The sequence below is a fragment of the Panulirus ornatus genome, chromosome 50 (genome assembly GCF_036320965.1).
Source record: "Panulirus ornatus isolate Po-2019 chromosome 50, ASM3632096v1, whole genome shotgun sequence".
Classification (NCBI taxonomy): Eukaryota; Metazoa; Arthropoda; class Malacostraca; order Decapoda; family Palinuridae; genus Panulirus; species Panulirus ornatus.
The window spans coordinates 27,831,095-27,846,160 of NC_092273.1; the positions used below are offsets into that span (position 1 = coordinate 27,831,095).

General features: G+C 39.8%; 1 protein-coding gene across 1 annotated transcript in view; it reads right to left on the reverse strand.

The window, feature by feature from the left end:
- Window positions 1–1,690: 1,690 nt before the first annotated feature.
- LOC139764692 (organic cation transporter protein-like) overlaps window positions 1,691–15,066 on the reverse strand; it is a 67,901-nt gene continuing 54,525 nt past the window's right edge. The window contains exons 11-12 of the mRNA XM_071691578.1: window positions 7,799–7,971; window positions 1,691–6,800 (exon numbers count right to left, since the gene is read on the reverse strand). Coding sequence (XP_071547679.1) covers window positions 6,749–6,800; window positions 7,799–7,971 — 225 coding nt within the window. The 3' untranslated portion in view covers window positions 1,691–6,748. The remainder of the gene's footprint in view (window positions 6,801–7,798; window positions 7,972–15,066) is intronic.

A 15,066-nucleotide genomic window follows, 5' to 3' on the forward strand; every position in this document is an offset into this window, starting at 1 on the left:
CCTTCATAGAAAAGAAAAAAAATTGAAATAATGTAAGATGCTTGATGCCTACTTTTTGTTTTACAAATCATCTTTTGTCACTGAACACAAATTTTCCTCATATTGATTATGGGAATACAATGTGTGAATGATTTTTCTGAAGTTTATAACCTTAAATATAAAGGAAACAGACTTTAACAGTCTGTTAGTATGGCTCTTTGTGCATGGAGAAATTCTGTAATGTTTGAAGTTTAGGTATGGAGGCTTTTTCTATCATCAATATTTGTTCTACTGGCTGCTGTTACTGATGAGAGTGAAGGATATCCCAAGAAACAAGTGTTTTATTAGTTACTATAATTGAGGAGAGTAAAGAATTTTTTAAGAAACAACCAAATGCTTCTCATGAAAATCAGTGAAGTCCACATTGATGTTTCCTACAGTGGTATATATATTCACTGTAGACTTTTCACATGTTGCAGAAAAACCTTAAACTTGGAATAAGTATAATAACATTTGGACGTAGTGATTAGTAATTCATTGGTTTACTGATGGGTTGAAGTGCATCATATGAATATAGTCCCAAATAGGATGTGGTGGGATGAGAATAACATGGATTGACTGGGAAACACTATACTGATTCTAACGTTTCGATAGTCTTGATCACAGAATGAGTTTAGAAGAACAGGACGCCAGCTTAAATATGCGTCATCATCAGCCTTCATCCTCACGGGTACTTGGTGTGACCTCCCAAATGGTTGTGCCCAGGGTTTGACCTTGCTACCTTTGCCATGTTCGACCTGGCCACCCCTGCCGTTACTGACCTTATCGTCTCCAACAAGCTTGATCTCACTGCTTTTGCTTCAGTGATCTGTCTTGTGGCCACTCTTGCAAGGCACATGAATCACTGGGAGGGCTTTGTCTGCCTTTTAAGAGCAGCTGCAAGACACAGCAGAGGCGGCAAGATCAAGATTGATGGAGACAACGAGATATGGCAGGTGTGACCAGGTGGAGCATGGCAGAGGCAGCAAGGTCAAATGCCAGGCACAACCTTTCAGGAGGTCACACCAGGTACCCATAGGGATGAAGGTCGGTGACAACATATATATATATATAAGCTGGAGTTGTGTTCTGTACTCATTCTTTGATCAAGACTCTCTTGAAACATTAGAATCAGTATAGTGTTTCCCACCCAATCCATCTTTCACCCCACCACATCACCAGGTTGTCATGGAATATTCATCGTCCCAAGTGTATTATTTAGCTATATGTGATTTTGCTGATTCGTATTTAGTGAAGTACATGCGTTACAGATGAATTTCTGCAAAAGTTGTTTTATGGGCTATATATTTTACTTCCAATGCTTTTGATACCAGACTTTGTGACCCTTATGATAATGAAGGCTTATTTAGGATTTATTATCGGTGTAATTTTTTTTTATTCAAGTAATAGAGTAAGTCTTGAAATTGAAAGTAATAGTTTATTATTATGCTAACTCTTCACTATGTAGAATTAAGTTCATAAGAACATTAGTATACAAGAATTTTATTTTAAATGTTTGTTTACTATCTTAACTAATATTTATCAGTGGATGTTGGATGACACCAAAGGTTAAATGGATTTGTAAGCATAGTATACCCATTCTTGCTTTTTAGGTGGGTTTGTATGTGGTCAATGATACCCATTCCTTTTTACTATATATTTTTATATAGTAATTTTGACCTTTTTATTTTTTTTTTTTTTTTTTTTTTTGCATTTCCACTCTTTTGCTGCCTCATTGAGTAAGCACATTTGAGTCCTATATCCCCAGCTGATACTTCTCTTAATCACACAACCTTTCCTGAAACATTACTGGATTATAGAGGATTGAGGTATTGATGTATAATAGACCCAAGTTGTCTTGTACTTAATAGATTTTTAGCATCAACTTTAAAACAGTTATTGGAAAAAATCTCTTAAACATATACTTTGAGAGTGGATTGAAATATTAAGTTTTATTATTGATACAGATCTCTATTACAGTTTTATAATGTATGTTACACAGAAAAAAATGACCTTTTTGTTGTTAGAACTTTTATACAAATGTATGAATAGATTGTTAAGACAGCTGCTGAGGATGTGAAGAAGTGTGATTGGCCCAACTCTCTCTGTACCTGTTTTGCTGTTGGTTTTATGTTAAATTTTTTTACATCCAGAGTCTATGTTCAATTTTATGTATATGTAATGTGTACAGCTATTCATATTTGCTTTTAATACAATGTCATTGCAGTACATCTATCTCTGCTTTACCTTTTATGTGAAGAGTGAATAGGGTAAGTAGTATATTGAATATGACTTTTTTTTTCTGGATGTTTTTATTTAGGCGAGTGACTGGAACTTCTGCAAGATCATCGTAACGAAAAAATACTAGCATTTGTGAATATGTAGTATTTGTAGATGTTGCTGTTGACTTTCACACAAAGTTTCAGTTTTGTGGCTTGAATCATTATAGGAAGGCAGAAAATTTATGAAGGAACATAGGGTGTTTTTGCTGAGTAAATGGAATAATGATGAGTTGAGCTTGATGTTTTGATGATTTGAAAAGACTTGAATTGAGTTGAACTTGGAGCTAACAAGAGTTGTGAAGAGGAATGGAAACTTCAATAAGTTGAGAAAACTGTTGTAGGAAACAGAAAAGTCAAAGGAGTTATGCTTTTAGGTGGAATGTATGGGCAATGTACACTTTAATTAGTGTCATGATTATCTTCAAACTTCAGTGCATTACATTGGAGATATTGTTTTGATATAGGATAGGCTTATGTACGTGAAAATGAGGAGTTTGAAAAGTAATTTTTGCTGTACAGTATAGCAGAAATTTGAATTTACAGAGGAGTTGATTCTTTTACAAGAGATTTTTTTTGAATGTTTAGATGAGAACAAGTAAAGAGTGCTGAATCTTATGGAAGTACCATGGAATGACAAATATTTTGCTGAAATAGGGAGTTGACACTTCATTTTTTGGGTGAATGAGAATTTATTTTATCATTTATGATTGCCTCATGACCCTCTTTTCTACGAGCTCCTGCAGCTCCACGGCAGCACTACTTTCTATAGCTGGGAAATTTTGAGCGAGAAGCTCCTTGGTGATTGTACTTCCAGTGATACAGCTTTGCCGAAGCTGACTTTTCACTTGCAATGTACCCTCATGCAGATGGAATCAGTTACACCAATGGGGAGGATTCTGGTGTAGGAATGGATGAGAAGTGTTCATTCAGAAGAATGAGATGGAAAACTGTGCTTTAGAGGGGGTTCCCACCAAATGACTTTGCAGAGCAATGTTTTGGAAATGAGAGTACAAATTTGTAGGAAGACTGTTTTTTTGCAAGAATGACAGATTTGAAGAAAATATAAGTAGTTTTTTCAGATATGTTTCCATTAATAATGAAATATTTACATGTAAAGTAAGGTTTTTCAGTTTTTTTGCCTTTTATAATGATATCAAAGCAAAATAACATGAGATTCTTATTGTATTACTGAGGGTCACCTTAAAAGAAACACCAAATTTTATATTATTAGTGTGCTGTACAAGTGAAATGTACCTGACTTGAAAACATTGATGTGTATTGTAGTGGCCAAGTATGTCAACAAACATAAATATCATACTGAAATAGGTAAACATGCATTTGTAGGTTTGAAAAACCATTCACTGCCCCTCCATCCTACTCCACCACCACCAACATCAATACCTGATTACCAGCATTCTTTATCATTATTATTATTGTTGTTATTATTATTATTATTATTATCATGTTATATGGTTGTGCAGAGGAGGGTGGATGTGTTGGAAATGAGATGTTTGAGGACAATATGTGGTTTGAGGTGGTTTGATCGAGTAAGTAATGAAAGGGTAAGAGAGAGATGTGTGGTGATAAAGAGTGTGGTTGAGAGAGCAGAAGAGGGTGTATTGAAATGGTTTGGTCACATGGAGAGAATGAGTAAGGAAAGATTGACAAAGAGGATATATATGTGTCAGAGGTGGAGGGAATGAGGAGAAGTGGGAGACCAAATTGGAGGTGGAAGGATGGAGTGAAAAAGATTTTGAGTGATCGGGGCCTGAACATACAGGATGGTGAAAGGCATGCAAGGAATAGAGTGAATAGGAACGATGTGGTATACCAGGGTCGATGTGCTGTCAATGGATTGAACCAGGACATGTAAAGTGTCTGAGGTAAACCATGGAAAGTTTGTGGGGCCTAGATGTGGAAAGGGAGATGTGGTTTCAGTGCATTACACATGACAAGCACTAGAGACTGAGTGTGAATGAATGTGGCCTTTGCTATCTTTTCGTAATGCTAACTTGTGCGCACATGGGGGAAGGAAGGTGCCATTTCATGTCTGGTGATGTGACGGTGTGGCGGCGGGACTGAATGAAGGCAGTAAGTATGAATATGTGTATGTGTATATATGTATGTGCCTGTGTATGTATATGTATGTAGGTGTGTGTGTGGGTGTTTATGTATATACATGTGTATGTGGGTGGGATGGGCTATTCTTTCGTCTTGTTTCCTTGCGCTTCTTCGCTAACGCAGGAGACAGTGACAAAGTATAATAAATATAAAATATTATCATTATACTTGATCCGTGTTTCCTGTGTTGGCATGGTAGCACCTAGAAACAGATGATGAAAGATCCATCTACTCTTTTACACATACATACGCTCATAAGGTACATATACACATATAAACATGTACATATTCATGCTTGCTTGCCTTTGATAAAATCCCAGTGCCACCCCACCCCACAAGAAACAGCATTGCCCCTGGTTGGCTAGTGTGTCATCTTATTTATATTGAATAGCACTACATCTGCATATCAGTGATGAGCCTTGGAATTCAACAGGACTGTTCTTCCAGTCCGTCTCTAGTGATTATCCTGTTTGACAGGAATAAGACGGATTGTGCTGCTGTAAGATGATTGAATAATTTCTGAGTTTGTAAAGGGCATAAGAATCAGAATTCAGATCATGTTAGTAAGCTTAGATTGTTCACTTAGCCGCAGATAATTTTTCTTTTGTGGAGATTTGATCTTTTCCTTTTCCTTAGGTCGATGTTGCATTCTGTGAGGAGAAAATTATTTGAAATTATATTAAAGTTATGCTTGCACATACACATACACATCTGAGTACCTGAATCTGGTTTGTGTGTGTGTATATACACATATAACAGTAAAGACATGGTACATGTATACAAAATTAAGGGACAGGGAACACTAGTTAAGAACTTTCTCCCTGTTACGTAGAAATAGTAATCACACACACACACACACACACACACACACACACACATTCACTTCTAGTGGGACTAGAACTACTAAGGCCATTGAAGCAATGACAGTCTGATATGCTGCCATCACTTTATTATTTTTCTGTTCGTTGCTTCTACTGTATTATTAAAATTATTACAAGCCACCATGGGAGTACCAAGAGATCCAATTTTGTATATAAAGATGTACCTTCTCTCAAGTGTCAACACACAGGAGACTGCAGTACATATAAGAAAATAGGGAAGACTGGGAGTCAGAAGTTTTTTTTCTTTATTCATCCAAAATCTTATGGCAGTTCTTAAGGTCTTAGTGGTTATACACTCAAACTTAACTGTGAAAGCTAAGGAGGTCTACAGTACTCAGGGGAAGTCTTCAGTATTTGATACCAACCAATTTATTGATCCCACTTTCTGATCATGAATCTCCAACTAATGAGAACTAAAGTTGCACATCACCACATTGTGTACATAGAATACATTAATAATCTTTCTCATGAGATACAACCTCAGTTATGAACTTCCACAGAAACTCTGTTATAATTATGCCTGTAAAAGAAATTATCATATCAGTTAAAACTTTTCATAGGAATTACATTTTCAATTATGCCATTTTACAGAAATTACTTTTTCAGTTAAGAACTTGCACAGGAAATACATTTATGATTATGCCATTATACAGAAGTTACTTTCAATCATAAGGACTTGCACAGAAACTACATTTTCAGGTATAAAATTTCAAAGAAATTACTTTCTTAGTTAATTTTAACACTACACTTTCAGCTATGAAATTTTACAGAAATTTCTTTCCTGGGACAATGTTGTACGGCTTTTGATCATGCGCTCATAGTAAAAGTGTTATGGGTTTGGATGTACGTTGGTTCTATCTGATAACCCAGCTGGGTTTACAGAATGAGCTGATTCAAAGTGGTTGAGGTGATTAGCATCATTTATTTTTTCACATCGGCCACAATTCGAAGATCAATATGAATGCTTCCATGAAGGCTAACCGATATGAGTTTACCATCTTCAGTTTTCAGTGCATTTTACATGACAGGTAGAAAGTGGATGAATGCAAATGAGGCTGGTCACTGCATCAAGAAGCTGCTCATCAATAACTACATCTGGAATGTATTGATCAGAAGGGTCATGTGTTCAGAGTTTGCTAACTAAAGTTTTGCACATGAGCATTCGAATATCTGTTAATTAGAAACTTGTACCATTAGAAGTCCTTGTAACCACAGATTGATCTGCTGAAAGCTACTTTACCCAGAGCACATCTGGTGGCACAGCACCCCCACTTTGTGCCAGGTCAAGACACATTACAGTGATGAGAGGATTGCTTGTAACTGGGTTGTTACAAAAGATTCTTCATGTGAGAGACGACACAAGAAGGGCTTTTGACGGTCAGGTTATAAAGTTCACTTCTTTAGCAACAGCTGCTTATTCCTTGCAAGTTCTTCAGCATCAAAATTCTATGCCCGCAGTTTGGCCATCTCTATTTCTTCATCAGCTTCCTCTTCTGGCCTGTGGAAACAAAGATAGGTATTGAATTGTATGAGCATCTGACCTAACATGCTTTCTGATAGATCTAAATAAGACAATATTGCAGTATAAAGAATTACTCATAAAATAAATTTTTACTTTAGGGGTATAACATTTGCAGTCTGTCAGCACATGGAACATGTTAATGGTTGATTTTCATAATGTGCATGTCATGACAGTTGTGGTTCATTCATTATCTGTTTCACAAACATGGACTGTTTCAATTTATGACTAAGGATGCCATCATTCTTTCATGAATGTTTTTCTTTGCACGATCATTCACAGCCAGTTCACTGTGGAGTGGAAGGAGACACCACCAAACACCTCTTCATTACACCCTTGATAAACTCAAATTCCGTTTGCTCTTGACCAACTGCTCTTTGACCAACTAGTAGGGCTCAGGTCAAAAGTCATCTTCACTTAACTGTCATCTTCAGTACATCCTCAACACTTTCAGGGTTAGGTCAAAGGCCATTTTCACTACACCCTCTTCTGTATTGTACGCTTCACACCACTGACCTTTGATCAGATCCCAGCAGTTCAGGTCAAAGGCCAGGGTTAATTAAAGTTGATGGTTGGAAAGAAACAGAATAATAAAGAAAGGATACTTAATGATTAGTCAGAGTAAACTCTCATGTATGTCACTTTTGGATGAAGTGGTATTTAGGAATATGGTGGAATTGTGTATGGTAGGTTACCACCTACAAGCATGGTGACGGTAAGGGATCTCCAGGACAGTGGTCTTTTAGAGTCCGGTGGGATGGTATTTGGAGATTTGGTGGAATGGTATTTGGTGATGTCATAGGACAGTACCTGTGAGTGTACTTGAGTTATTACGGAACACAACCTGGGAGTGTGAAAGTTTGATATTTGGGAGTGTGGTAGTATGATATTTGGGAGTGTAGTAGGATGGTACCTGGGAGTGTGTTGGAAGAGAACTTGAGAGTGTGGAATGATGGTAACTATAAGACTGGAGGTACCTGGAAATGTGGTGGGACCCTGCAGTATTGTGATAGTACTGAGGATTCTCGAGGTCAGTGATGGTGTCTGGGAGTGAGATACTAAGCGTTTCCCGCAGCAGAAGTGTGGATGCTCCTGCCAGGAGGGCCCCCAGCCCAAACACCAGTGATGGTGCCGATGGGTACAACGGGTCCTGTGGAGAGGCATTCGTTACATTTCCAGTCTCTCTACATCTCTTAATGTTCAATATGGTGCTTGATATGACACTGTAGATGAATACAAAATGTAAGTGTTAATAAAACAAGTTTTTATATGAAAATGGCTTTAAATCTTGAAATAAATGATACACTAATGTTTCTACATTTCATGTAGTGGATAGGTGGTTCACAAAAACACTCATATACAATACATAAGTTGGTTCATCAGATATGATGAGATCAGACATTTTCAAAACATCTAAGAGTGACAGAACAGTCACCAGTGTGTGAATAAATGAGGTATCAATAATTGCCAGGTAAAGAGAGAGGAGAGATTGTCAAAACAACTCTTAAATATTAGATGTCACTAGAGGTTGTGAGTAAATCTACTTAACATGTCAAGATTGGAGACAAAAATTATTTAATTATTGTCTTATACCATTGAGCAAGTCTTGCACATTGGCCTTGAAGGTTGTTTTGAGGCTTCTAAAGCTATCTCAGCTGTATAGATTACACAATTCACTATACTCATTCAAAATATGTAACCTAGCAGCTTCAAATTATAATGAAAGTACCTTGGGGTTAAAGGCAAGATCCAAGGGTACCATAGTTTGGCCTCAAAGGCCAACAAGGGATACCTTTCAAGGTTCAGACTTACTACAGCTTCATTGTACTTATTCATCTCGTAGTGGCCACATATTTCAATTTTTTGTCTCCCTTAGAAGACTCTGGAAACCACCATAGGCCATTTCCATTTTGTTATAAAGGCATTTTTTCCTATGTTGTGACATCACTTGGCTAATAGTGCATTACATATGACACTTAGAGATATAGGAATCAGTGAGGCTTTTTCTTTTTCTGTTCCTGCTGTTACCCCCCCCCCTCTTTTTATACGTATATTCATATTATTTATGTATATCTCGCTTTTTAAACCAGGTATTCCCAATCACCGGTCCTTTTTCAGCACATAAATCTACAAGCTCTTCACCATTTCCATTTACAACACTGAACACCCCATGTATACCAATTATTCCCTCAACGGCCACATTACTCACCTTTGCATTCAAATCACCCATCACTATAACCCGGTCGCATGCATCAAAACCACTAACACACTCATTCAGCTGCTCCAAAAACACTTGCCTCTCATGATCTTTCTTCTCATGCCCAGGCGCATATGCACCAATAATCACCCATCTCTCTCCATCAACTTTCAGTTTTACCCATATTGATCGAGAATTTAAGTAGGAGAGATGGCCAGAGAGAGTTATTCGATCGTGTTAATTGACAGGCGCGCGAAAGAGAGACTTTTGAATGTAAATGTGCTGATAGGTGCAACTGGAGGGATGTCTGATCATTATCTTGTGGAGGCTAAGGGGAAGATTTGTATGGGTTTTCAGAAAAGAAGAGTGAATGTTGGGGTGAAGAGGGTGCTGAGAGTAAGTGAGCTTGGGAAGGAGACTTGTGTGAGGAAGTACCAGGAGAGACCGAGTACAGAATGGAAAAAGGTGAGAACAATGGAAGTAAGGGGAGTGGGAGAGGAATGGGATGTATTTAGGGAATCAGTGATGGATTGCGCAAAAGGTGCTTGTGGCATGAGAAGTGTGGGAGGTGGGTTGATTAGAAAGGGTAGTGAGTGGTGGGATGAAGAAGTAAGATTATTAGTGAAAGAGAAGAGAGAGGCATTTGGACGATTTTTGCAGGGAAAAAATGCAAGTGAGTGGGAGATGTATAAAAGAAAGAGACAGGAGGTCAAGAGAAAGGTGCAAGAGGTGAAAAAGAGGGCAAATGAGAGTTGGGGTGAGAGAGTATCATTAAATTTTAGGGAGAATAAAAAGATGTTCTGGAAGGAGGTAAATAAAGTGCGTAAGACAAGGGAGCAAATGGGAACTTCAGTGAAGGGCGCTAATGGGGAGGTGATAACAAGTAGTGGTGATGTGAGAAGGAGATGGAGTGAGTATTTTGAAGGTTTGTTGAATGTGTTTGATGATAGAGTGGCAGATATAGGGTGTCTTGGTCGAGGTGGTGTGCAAAGTGAGAGGGTTGGGGTAAATGATTTGGTAAACAGAGAAGAGGTAGTAAAAGCTTTGCGGATGATGAAAGCCGGCAAGGCAGCAGGTTTGGATGGTATTGCAAAGGAATTTATTAAAAAAGGGGGTGACTGTATTGTTGACTGGTTGGTAAGGTTATTCAATGTATGTATGACTCATGGTGAGGTGCCTGAGGATTGGTGGAATGCATGCATAGTGCCATTGTACAAAGGCAAAGGGGATAAGAGTGAGTGCTCAAATTATAGAGGTATAAGTTTATTGAGTATTCCTGGTAAATTATATGGGAGGGTATTGATTTAGAGGGTGAAGGCATGTACAGAGCATCAGATTGGGGAAGAGCAGTGTGGTTTCAGAAGTGGTAGGGGATGTGTGGATCAGGTGTTTGCTTTGAAGAATGCATGTGAGAAATACTTAGAAAAGCAAATGGATTTGTATGTAGCATTTATGGATCTGGAGAAGGCATATGATAGAGTTGATAGAGATGCTCTGTGGAAGGTATTAAGAATATATGGTGTGGGTGGCAAGTTGTTAGAAGCAGTGAAAAGTTTTTATCGAGGATGTAAGGCATGTGTACGTGTAGGAAGAGAGGAAAGTGATTGGTTCTCAGTGAATGTAGGTTTGCGGCAGGGGTGTGTGATGTCTCCATGGTTGTTTAATTTGTTTATGGATGGGGTTGTTAGGGAGGTGAATGCAAGAGTTTTGGAAAGAGGGGCAAGAATGAAGTCTGTTGTGGATGAGAGAGCTTGGGAAGTGAGTCAGTTGTTGTTTGCTGATGATACAGCGCTGGTGGCTGATTCATGTGAGAAACTGCAGAAGCTCATGACTGAGTTTGGTAAAGTGTATGAAAGAAGAAAGTTAAGAGTAAATGTGAATAAGAGCAAGGTTATTAGGTACAGTAGGGTTGAGGGTCAAGTCAATTAGGAGGTAAGTTTGAATGGAGAAAAACTGGAGGAAGTAAAGTGTTTTAGATATCTGGGAGTGGATCTGGCAGCGGATGGAACCATGGACGCGGAAGTGAATCATAGGGTGGGGGAGGGGGCGAAAGTCCTGGGAGCCTTGAAGAATGTGTGGAAGTCGAGAACATTATCTCGGAAAGCAAAAATGGGTATGTTTGAAGGAATAGTGGTTCCAACAATGTTGTATGGTTGCGAGGCATGGGCTATGGATAGGGTGGTGCGCAGGAGGGTGGATGTGCTGGAAATGAGATGTTTGAGGACAATGTGTGGTGTGAAGTGGTTTGATCGAGAAATAAAAATAGCGTGGTTGAGAGAGCAGAAGAGGGTGTTTTGAAATGGTTTGGGCACATGGGGAGAATAAGTGAGGAAAGATTGACCAAGAGGATATATGTGTCGGAGGTGGAGGGAACGAGGAGAAGTGGGAGACCAAATTGGAGGTGGAAAGATGGAGTGAAAAAGATTTTGAGTGATCGGGGCCTGAACATGCAGGAGGGTGAAAGGCGGGCAAGGAATAGAGTGAATTGGATCGATGTGGTATACCGGGGTTGACGTGCTGTCAGTGGATTGTATTGGGGCATGTGAAGCGTCTGGGGTAAACCATGGAAAGCTGTGTGGGGCCTGGATGTGGAAAGGGAGCTGTGGTTTGGGGCATTATTGCATGACAGCTAGAGTCTCAGTGTGAACGAATGAGGCCTTTGTTGTCTTTTCCTAGCGCTACCCCGCACACATGAGGGGGAGGGGGATGGTATTCCATGTGTGGCAAGGTGGCGATGGGGATGAATAAAGGCAGACAGTGTAAATTGTGTGCATGGGTATATATGTATGTGTCTGTGTGTGTATATATATGTGCACATTGAGATGTATAGGTATGTATATTTGCGTGTGTGGACGTGTGTGTATATACATGTGTATGGGGGTGGGTTTGGCCATTTCTTTCGTCTGTTTCCTTGCGCTACCTCGCAAACGTGGGAGACAGCGACAAAGCAAAGTAAATAAAATAAATAGAAATATATTCATATTATTTATTTACTTTGCTTTGTCACTGTCTCCCGCGTTAGCGAGGTAGCGCAAGGAAACAGACGAAAGAGTGGCCCAACCCACCCACAAACACATGCATATACAAACACGTCCACACACGCAAATATACATACCTATACATCTCAACGTACACAGACATATACATATATACACATGTACCTCATTCATACCGTCTGCCTTTATTCATTCCCATTGCCACCCCGCCACACATGAAATAACAACCCCCTCCCCCCCCTCATGTACGCGAGGTAGCACTAAGAAAAGACAACAAAGGCCACTTTCGTTCACACTCAGTCTCTAGCTGTCATGTAATAATGCACCGAAAACACAGCTCCCTTTCCACATCCAGGCCCTACAGAACTTTCCATGGTTTACCCCAGACGCTTCACATGCCGTGGTTCAATTCATTGACAGCACATCAACCCCGGTATACCACATCGATCCAATTCACTCTATTCCTTGCCCTCCTTTCACCCTCCTGCATGGTCAGGCCCCAATCACACAAAATCTTTTTCACTCCATCTTTCCACCTCCAGTTTGGTCTCCCACTTCTCCTCGTTCCCTCCACCTGCGACACATATATCCTCTTGGTCAATCTTTCCTCACTCGTTCTCTCCATGTGCCAAAACCATTTCAAAACACCCTCTTCTGCTCTCTCAACCACGCTCTTTTTATTTCCACACATCTCTCTTACCCTTACGTTACTTACTCGATCAAACCACCTCACACCACACATTGTCCTCAAACATCTCATTTCCAGCACATCCATCCTCCTGCGCACAACTCTATCCACAGCCCACACCTCGCAACCATACAACATTGTTGGAACCACTATTCCTTCAAACATACCCATTTTTGTTTTCCGAGATAATGTTCTCGACTTCCACACATTCTTCAAGGCTCCCAGGATTTTCGCCCCCTCCCCCACCCTATGATCCACTTCCGCTTCCATGGTTTCATCCGCTGCCAGATCCACTCCCAGATATCTAAAACACTTTACTTCCTCCAGTTTTGCCCCATTCAAACTTACCTCCCAATTGACTTGACCCTCAACCCTACTGTACCTAATAACCTTGCTCTTATTCACATTTACTCATAACTTTCTTCTTTCACACACTTTATCAAACTCAGTCACCAGCTTCTGCAGTTTCTCACATGAATCAGCCACCAGCGCTGTATCATCAGCGAACAACAACTGACTCACTTCCCAAGCTCTCTCATCCACAACAGACTTCATACTTGCTCCTCTTTCCAAAACTCTTGCATTTACCTCCCTAACAACCCCATCCATAAACAAATTAAACAACCATGGAGACATCACACACCCCTGCCGCAAACCTACATTCACTGAGAACCAATCACTTTCCTCTCTTCCTACACGTACACATGCCTTACATCCTCGATAAAAACTTTTCACTGCTTCTAACAACTTGCCTCCCACGCCATATATTCTTAATACCTTTCACAGACCATCTCTATCAACTCTATCATATGCCTTCTCCAGATCCATAAATGCTACATACAAATCCATTTGCTTTTCTAAGTATTTCTCACACATTCTTCAAAGCAAACACCTGATCCACACATCCTCTACCACTTCTGAAACCACACTGCTCTTTCCCAATCTGATGCTCTGTACATGCCTTCACCCTCTCAATCAATACCCTCCCATATAATTTACCAGGAATACTCAACAAACTTATACCTCTGTAATTTGAGCACTATGCATGCATTCTGCCAATCCTCAGGCACCTCACCATGAGTCATACATACATTAAATAACCTTACCAACCAGTCAATAATACAGTCACCCCCTTTATTAATAAATTCCACTGCAATACCATCCAAACCTGCTGCCTTGCCGGCTTTCATCTTCCGCAAAGCTTTTACTACCTCTTCTCTGTTTACCAAATCATTTTCCCTAACCCTCTCACTTTGCACACCACCTCGACCAAAACACCCTATATCTGCCACTCTATCATCAAACACATTCAACAAACCTTCAAAATACTCAATCCATCTCCTTCTCACATCACCACTACTTGTTATGACCTCCCCATTTGCGCCCTTCACTGAAGTTCCCATTTGCTCCCTTGTCTTACGCACTTTATTTACCTCCTTCCAGAACATCTTTTTATTCTCCCTAAAATTTAATGATACTCTCTCACCCCAACTCTCATTTGCCTTCTTTTTCACCTCTTGCACCTTTCTCTTGACCTCCTTTTATATATATATATATATATATATATATATATATATATATATATATATATATATACATATATATATATATATATATATATATATATTTTTTTTTTTTTTTTTTTTTTTTTTTATACTTTGTCGCTGTCTCCCGCGTTTGCGAGGTAGCGCAAGGAAACAGACGAAAGAAATGGCCCAACCCCCCCCATACACATGTACATACACACGTCCACACACGCAAATATACATACCTACACAGCTTTCCATGGTTTACCCCAGACGCTTCACATGCCTTGATTCAATCCACTGACAGCACGTCAACCCCTGTATACCACATCGCTCCAATTCACTCTATTCCTTGCCCTCCTTTCACCCTCCTGCATGTTCAGGCCCCGATCACACAAAATCCTTTTCACTCCATCTTTCCACCTCCAATTTGGTCTCCCTCTTCTCCTCGTTCCCTCCACCTCCGACACATATATCCTCTTGGTCAATCTTTCCTCACTCATTCTCTCCATGTGCCCAAACCACTTCAAAACACCCTCTTCTGCTCTCTCAACCACGCTCTTTTTATTTCCACACATCTCTCTTACCCTTACGTTACTTACTCGATCAAACCACCTCACACCACACATTGTCCTCAAACATCTCATTTCCAGCACATCCATCCTCCTACGCACAACTCTATCCATAGCCCACGCCTCGCAACCATACAACATTGTTGGAACCACTATTCCTTCAAACATACCCATTTTTGCTTTCCGAGATAATGTTCTCGACTTCCACACATTCTTCAAGGCCCCCAGGATTTTCGCCCCCTCCCCCACCCTATGATCCACTTCCG